The 8266-nt window shown below is 58.0% G+C and overlaps 1 protein-coding gene across 1 annotated transcript in view; it reads left to right on the plus strand.

Moving 5' to 3' along the window:
- Positions 1–3967, plus strand: part of PIH1D1 (PIH1 domain containing 1) — a 6513-nt gene extending 2546 nt beyond the window's left edge. The window contains exons 5-9 of the mRNA XM_004710663.2: positions 820–901; positions 1245–1374; positions 1601–1676; positions 3558–3701; positions 3835–3967. Of these exons, the coding sequence (XP_004710720.1) occupies positions 820–901; positions 1245–1374; positions 1601–1676; positions 3558–3701; positions 3835–3876 (474 nt within the window). The 3' untranslated portion in view covers positions 3877–3967. The remainder of the gene's footprint in view (positions 1–819; positions 902–1244; positions 1375–1600; positions 1677–3557; positions 3702–3834) is intronic.
- The last annotated feature ends 4299 nt before the right edge of the window (positions 3968–8266 follow it).

Genomic DNA, 8266 nt, shown 5'->3' on the forward strand with positions numbered 1-8266 from the left:
GACTGAACACCCAACATCAGCTTCCCTTCCACCCTCTTCCTCCTTCACTCCCACTGTGGGGGGCGCACCCCACGCACCCAGGGCTGCAGTGCTCACCCTCTCCACCCCTGCTCCACGCCCCACCCCCGGGGCTCACCCAGGAAGGCGGAGGGGGACACGGTGCCGTTGCTGCGCGCCACCATGACGCTGATGCCCGTCTCCACAAAGGGGACGGAGAAGTCGACGATCTCTGAGCGCTCCTCGTTGATGGTGAGGGAGCCGATGGCCATGTCCGCACGCTTGTAGTAGACCTGCGGGGGAGGGGCGGGGCCAGACCCGCTGGGGCACCGTCCCATCGCGTCTGCTGCCCGTCCCCACCGCGGTGCTCGGCGCTCAGTAGCCACCGCTGGCCACCCCAGAGGCCATCACAGCCAACCGCTGGTCTCCCTCCAGGACCACCCCAGAGTGACAGCCAGGCGACCCTGGGAGGGGGTGACATCCCTGACTCCACCCCGAGGGGTGCCGAGGTGCCTACCTCCCCGATCATGCCGTTCCACACACCGCGCACGCGCTTGCCGTGCTTCCCGTTGGTCACCAGGTATAGGTCGTAGGAGAACTTGACCACCTTGGCCAGCTGCTTGAGAGTGTCGATGCAGAAGCCCTTGCAGCAGAGCTTGACGTAGGGGGCTGCGTCCCCGCTAAGGCCGCCACCACCAAGAGACCACCAGTCAGCCATCAGGCAGGCGCTGCAGCTCCCCACCCCCACCCCGCTGGGGACACCCCCCACCACTCCCCAGCCCCCAGCAACTCCCCTGCCTTCCCCCCCCCTTCCTCGCCTAGAACAGCGATTTCTTGCGGGAACTGGTGATCACCATTTCCAGGGAAGGCTTGGAGGACAAATATAACTTGCAACTAAATCCGGGTGAGCGGGCGGGGCCTGGGAATGGAGGCGGGGCCAGCAGCGGGTGGGCGGGGTGACATTTGAGAGGGTGGATCCTAGTGCCTGGAGAATTGCTAGAGGCTCCACCCTCTCAGGAAGGGCAGGGCTTCCCCTGCCATTCTGGGAGGTGGAGTCAGGGCCAGTATTTAAATAAGAGGCGGGGCTTGGTCGCTAGGAAGGGGCAGAGTCTCCAAACAACTCTGGAAGATAGCCCTGGGTGGGCGGGCAGTGCAGGTGTGTTCAGATCCCAGGCCCTCAGGGAAAGAGAGTCCCAAAGGAGCAAAGGGAACCTGCACAAGGCGACCTTTAACCTTGACTGCCCCAGAATGGCGCATATTGAAGAACCGGCCTTTCCTGGGCTCGATTCCCCAGCAGAACATCCGTTCTCAGCAGCGTCCTCGAATCCAGGAGCTAGAGAGTCCACCCACGCCAGGCCACCGGGCTGCTGAGACCAGGTCGGCAGGCAGCGAGGGCTCTCCAGCGTCTGCCCAAAACGCTTCTGAACCCTTCCCTCCACCCACCCTTCCCATCTGCATCCTGGAAACTGGGGAGCCAGGGTGGGGATGGGGGCCTCCGGGACAGGCAGGAAGGAAGGGTGGAGGAAGGCAGGGAACAGCATGCCAGTCAGAAGGAACAGCCCTGGTTAAGACCTGGCTCCTTTGTGGGTCTTGCTCCTTCCAGGCCGGAGAGGCCTCAGCTGAGCCTTTGGCTGGAGAGCCCTGACCTCCTCTTGGCTGAAATTGACCTCCCCAAGCTGGTAAGTGGTCACCAGAGGGGTAGTGGAATGGTAGGGTTGTTAGGTTTCTGAGGGAGAGCAGGTGGGGGCTACCAGGGCCCTGGGCCCAACAGCTTCCTCGCGGTGTGTCTTAGTCAGCACTCACTGCCACTAAATTAACTGGGTCTCAGCGTGACCCTGCAGGACAGAGTAGAACTGCCTGATGGGGTTTCTGGGCAGTTTCTTTACGGTAGCTGCCTGCCTGCTGTATCTTGTTCCCTGGGAGTGCCTGGTGGGCCCGAACCACAGACCTTTGGGATAGCAAGCAAGCACTTACTTAACCAGCATGCCCCGGGGCTCACCCTCCTGTCTCTGATGCTGCTGCTCTAACGGAAGTGCCTCGTTTGGGCAGCATTGAGGAAGAGATGGCTGTCTTTTCTCAATTCAGGAAGTCAGACGCCCCAATCCTTCTGCCGGCTCTAGGGGAAGGCTCTCTGCTCCAAGGGCTTGTCCTGGTCTCCTGGGCCTCGTGGGATGTTTCCACATAGCACCTCTCTGTTCCTTGACTTGCCCAACCTGCACGTTTCCTATCTATCTCACGGAGATTGATTGAGACACCCCCCCTGCCCTCGCCCCCCCCCCCAGCCTCATTAATATATGGAAAAAGCCCCCCCCCCTCCGTGTCAGATGGGATGATAACCAGGAATCATAGCCACCCTCCAGGACAGAGAGGACCTGCCCCCGGTATGGGATCTAGCCCACATCTGAATGGCTCCAATGGGACGGTTGTGTCATTGAACGGAAGAAGACATGAAGAGACAGACAAAAGTTTTGGGGGGCTCACCTCCTCCATGGCATCCAGGATCAGGTCCAAGTGGGAGAGAGGGAGAATGTATTCTTTTTTTTTTTTTTTTGAGAATGTATTCTTATACCAACTTACATAGTTTTGGGGCATGCAAGCCCCTCTAACCCCCAACCACATACACCACCTACCTACGTAACAAGGTGGGCAGTATCTTAACACTAGAGGCCCCTGAGTTCATTGGGGGAGAAACATAACACGAGTGGAGAACAATAGCAACATGTCCGCTCTTATAGATAAACCTGCCGGTCGGACAGCAATCAGCCAGGTGCCTGTAAGAGGTGACATTCAGGTAGCACTGTTAGGAGAGGATATTGTGGGGAGGATTTTTAATTAGGAGAAGGTGACCGGGACTCTTCTCTAACTCCTACATGTGAAGGCCTCCCACGCCCAGAACCCTGGCCTCCCATGATGGGAATAAGGAATGTGTCCGCATACACGCACGCTTTCCCTGGCCCTCCGTTTCCCACCTGGTGGGGGGGGGTTGCTGAGATTGTCAACCTTCAGGGGGCCAGGTGACCTTGTCTTTCTTGGAGCAACAAAGGCGGGAGGGGGTTTCAAACTGCCCATCTGTGTTTAGCCGTCCACTTAGTACTTAACCCACCGCCCCACCAGGCTTCCTTTGACACAGGTAAGGGAAACAACCCTCAAAACACAGCTCCCTGCCATCGAATGGATGCCGACTCCCAGTGAACCTGCAGGGCAGGGTAGACCTGCCTCTGTGGGCTTCCCCGACTGGCACTCTTTACAGGGGCAGAAAGCTTCATCTTTCTCTCTCGGAGCAGTCTGCCCCTGTGGTTAGCCACCCAGGGCCTAGCCCACTGCCCCACCCAGGCTCCTTTGCCACGGGGACAAGGGTTAAGGTTGACCATAGATTTTGGTAGGGAGGACATGATCCAGGCTGTAACACTGACACTCCCTTGGAGGGCTTCGGGGCATCCCCCAGTAACCAGCTCCCGCAGGTGAGACCTGTGGAGATCCTGTATCCCAAGGGCCCCGGTGTTCCGCTTTAGCCCATGCCACCGCCATCCTGGCGCTGATCCCCTCGTCCCCATCCCTAGGACGGGGCCATGGGGCTGTCGCTGGAGCTTGGAGAGAACCGCCTGGTGATGGGGGGCCCCCAGCACCTGTACCACCTGGATGCCGGCATCCCCCTTCGGATCATCGCAGACAAGAGCAAGGCTGCCTTCCACCGGAAGAGGAAGGTGGGGGTGAGGGGGAGTCCAGAAGGGGGAAGTGCTGGGGCCAGGGTTGGCACCTGGACTCCTGGGTCTGGGGGAGGAGGGGCTGGAGGCTCAGCCTCTGAGGCCCTGAGTCCTGCCCTGTGTCATTCTGCAGCAGTTGCTGGTGGCGATGCCCCTCTGGTCGGTGGCGTCTTGACCTCGAGATCTCCCCATGCGGGTGCGAGCGGAGCAGGCGAGGCTGGACGCCCCTCCAAAAAGAATAGGAATAAAAGATGGTTGCGCTTGGGTGCCAGTCTGGCTTCCGTATTGTGATGAGGCTGGAAGCAACGCCTCGGGTACTTCTAATGCCCCCAGGGCCTTGCCCAGTGAGCAGGCTGCCGTAGAACTGACAGACCAAGACCCAGAGGGAAGGCCTGGCACCCTACCGAAGATGAACCAATTGAGCCTTATAGATTAAACCAGGATACTGACTGAGAAAGAGTGCTGTAAAGTGAGCACCCCACCCCACCTTGAGAAAACCCAGTAAGTCACAACCATCAGAGTTCATTCCAACTGCTAGCGACCCTGCAGGACTGCATCGAACTGCCCCGGTGGGGCTTCTGAGACCGGGAGCCTGTGTGGGAGCAGACAACCTCATCGTTCTCCTCTGGGAGCTGCTGGTGGGTTCAAACTGCTGACCCTGTGGTTAGCAGCTCAGTGTGCCTCCCACTCAGCCACCCGGGCACCTGCTCCAAGTCGGAAGGGACTCGCATCGCATCCAACCCTCCCCCCCCTTTCCAAACTCCCTGCCATTGAGTGGATTCTGACTCCCAGGGGCAGACAAAGACCCCTATTGGTTTCTGAGGCTATAAATCTTGAGAGGAACAGACAGCCTCATCTTTCTCCCAGAAAGCCACTGGTCGTTTTAAACTGCTGACCACGACACCACCGGCAGCTCCTTCCTCAAAATACTGTTGTCGATTCCCTCCCATAGCAACCCAAATCGGATGCTGTGAAATGGACCGTGTGGGTTTCTGAGATTCAATTCGTTATGGGAGTAGACAGTCTCACCTTTCTCCCTCAGAGCCAGCGCCCAGTGGTTTCCCACCGCATGTAGCTGTTCAGGCCATCACCACCACCCCACCAGGGCTGCACAAGTGGGCCTGCCCACCATAGCCATGGTGAAGATGGCTCTTGTGTGCATGGGGTGGCCGAGGGTCAGAAATGAAGCCACTCAGCGGGTCACACACAGCAGCCAAGCCTCCCCATTCCATCAGGGCCTTCAATTCTGCAGAAGTCGCCAGGCCGTTCATGAGCTGAGTCTCTGCCACCCCTTGCCCTCAGGAGCTCCTCTGTTCGCTGCGTTCTCCTCCACTCCACAACCAGGCCAAACTAGCCAGGCTCCTTCCCCACTCCTGATCTGTGTCTTCCGCTGAGGTCACTGCCCTGGCATCATCGCTTTTATCGAGCTTTTCCTAGAAAGCTTTGCAAACCTCCCAGCTTTCGCTGATCTGGGCTGAGGGGTTAGGGTCCTCCTCTTGGAGTCTCCCAATCCCCAATGTTACCCCCAGAACGATCATTTATGTTATAACCCCAAGGTGTGATCATGCCTCTTGAAACAACCAACCCCACTACCATCAGGTTGACTCCTGATGTCCGTAGGTGTTGAGTTTGTACCAACTCAGTGACCGTGTGTGCAGTGGACCGAAACGCCGCCTGCTCATCTGCCAGCCTTGCCATTGTCCTGATGTCTGAGCCCAGCGTTGCAACCACTGTGCCAATCCAGCTTGTGGCAGGTCTTCCTCCTTTGCTGCTGCCCGTTTACTTCACCAAGCATGATGTCCTTCTCCAGGGACTGGTTTCCCCTGACAACATGTCCAAAGTATGTGAGATGAAGTCTCACAGCCTTGCCTCTCGGGAACATTCTGGCTGGACTTCCTCCAGGACAGATTTGTTTGTTCTTTTGACAATCCATGATAACTTCTTGTATTTTTTGCCAGCACCATAATTCAAATGCATGGGTTCTCTATATTGAATGTCTAAAATCACCTGGATAGGAGGTGATTGAAAATACCATGGTTTGTTTGGGTCAGGCACACCGGATAGCAATTGATACCTTTCTCCCTCGAAACGGCTGGTGGCTTTGAACCAACACCTTGCAGTTAGTGGTCTTAACAATTTACCCCAAAGAGCCTAAACCAGCAGTTCTCAACCTGGGGGTCGAATGACCCTTTCATTGGGGTTACCCAATTCATAACAGCAAAATTGCAGTTATGAAGTAGTGAAAATAATTAAGCCAGGGCGGGTCACCACAACATGAGGAACTGTATTAAAGGGTCGGGGCATTAGGAAGATTGAGAACCACTGGCCTAAACTCATTTAAAAAAAAAAATATATATATATATATAATTTATTTCAATCATGATGACTCCATGTGTATCAGAGTAGAACTGTGCCCATAGGGTTTTCCCAGTTGGCATCTTTTGGCAGTAAATTGCCAGGCCTTGCACAGAGGCAAGACAGTAGATTAGAGCTGCCTCCTTTAGGGGTTAGCTCTAAACCGGTTGTGCCTTCTCACACACCATATATGTTGAGTCACTGAATGATTAAGAGCCTCGCTCTTCCTCTACCTCCATCCCCCTGAGTCCTAGCATGATGCGTACATGGCTGACACAAAGAGTTGGGTAGTTCCAGGATAAAGTTGAATGCGCCCGCCAGAGAACATGAACTACACCTTCCAGCGACCTTCGGAGTAGGTGGCCCATGTAAGGCAGGCGGTGAGGTCCAGCGACCTCTGGGACTTGTAGTTCAAGCGCCTCTCTCCGTGGGATGAAGAAATCACTGATCTTGACAAAGATGAGGGCTGGGTCCTTCCCGACGTCCCTGTCTCCATGGCGACGGTTCCGGCGGAGGCCGGGGATTTGGCAGCAGCGATGCCCCCTCCCCACTTCCTCCTCTTCACCATCTGCTCCGCCCTCACACCTGTCCGCGAGCCACGGCCGCCGCCTCCGCCTCCGGGCTCCGCAGGCTGCCGCCACCAGGTGGCGCGTGAGGATGGCTCTGCAGCGGCTCCTCCCTGAGACCCGGGAGTCGGGGTGCTCAGCCCCTCCGCCGTGCGGCTCCCGAGTGCAGGGTCCCCTAGCCCCTTCCTCCCGCAGACCCAGGGGACCAAGCCCCCGGCCCCCTTCCCCCTCGGATCCAGGAGTCTGGGCCCCTAACACCCCCTCCAAACCTCAGCCCCGGGCCTCCGCAGCCGCCGCCTCCCCGGGGAGCCCCGGGCTTTCTCCAAGTTTGGAGACCCGGGGATGGCAGGCTGCAGGCAAGAGAGCCCCGCAGTCAGTGGCCGTCGGCGGCGCCCGGCCGCCGCGCCGTCTGCCCCTCCGCCCCTTGGCGGGCTCGTGCCACATCATGAAAATTTAATCCCAGATGCATTTGCAGCCCGACGCAGGGAGGCTGTGGGGATCGGAGCCCTCTCCAGGGACCTGGCTGGAGGCGCGGGGTCGTGGGGGAGGGGAGGGAGGAGGGGGCAATGTGTGAGTGTCAGCGCCAGTGGGAGGGGCTAGTCAGGAGAAGGGGGCGGGGCCGGACCTGTCTGCTGGTCCTGGTCCCAGGAGAACCAGTGACCAAGCCCGGAGGGGCAGGGCGGGGCATCAAGGGCGGGGCCAAAGTCTAGGGGGCGGAGCGGTCTCCCACGGGGCGGGGACAGCTTTCAGGAGGCGGAGACAGATCCCAAGAGGGTCCCGGCACAGACAGCACAGATTCCGGAGGGATTTGGAAAGGATGGGGGTGTTAATTTGGGGAGGGAGGCGCGCGGATCTAAGGGGAAGGGACTCGGAGAGAGAAGGAGCTAGGAGCGGTGTTGGCGCCCAGGGTCCAAAGAGCTCTGGGAAAAAGGATGAACTCAAACGTGGGAGGAGGACGATGGCAATTTATTTGGGATGGATTTCAGGGTGAGGAAAGTGGGTAGGGAGGAAAAACGAGGGGTCATGGGTGGGTGAACTGGGGGTTCGAAAACAGGGCTCAGAAGGCTGGGACTGGAAGTGGCGGAGGGGGTTAAGGTCCAGGAGGAAGATAGAGCTATCTCATCCAGAATTTAGCGGGGGCGGGTCCAGAGCAAAGGAACCTTGGTGGCAGAGTGGGTGGGTTACGCGTTGGACTGCTAACTGCAAGGTCAGCAGTTCAAACCCCCCAGTCACTCCTCAAGGAGACAAATGAGGCTTTCTGTGCCCAGAGTTACAGCCTCGGAAACCCACAAGGGCGGTTCTACTCTGTCCTGTAGTGACAGACTCGATGTCAGTGAGTTTGGAGTTTGGGGTTCAGGACTGGGACAAAGGTAGATGGTGCAATGGGCGGGATGAAACCGGGGTGGGGGGAACGGAAGTGGGGAGACAAACCTCAGATGGAGGAGAAAATCCCAACAGGAGAGATCTGAGAGGGTGGGGAAAGTGAGGAACAACTGGAGAAAGACGAGAATTGAGGGGCGAGACCACGATTAGAGGTGGGGGTTCAAAGCTCAGAGGCGTGGTCCTGGGAGGGGCCCAGGCGGGGCTAGAAGCGGGATGGGAGGGCCGCGAAAGAGGCGGGTCTGAGCGGACAAGGGGCGGGGA

This window comes from Echinops telfairi, unplaced genomic scaffold, assembly GCF_000313985.2.
Source record: "Echinops telfairi isolate 266 unplaced genomic scaffold, ASM31398v2 ScPeMD7_655;HRSCAF=1070, whole genome shotgun sequence".
NCBI lineage: Eukaryota > Metazoa > Chordata > Mammalia > Afrosoricida > Tenrecidae > Echinops > Echinops telfairi.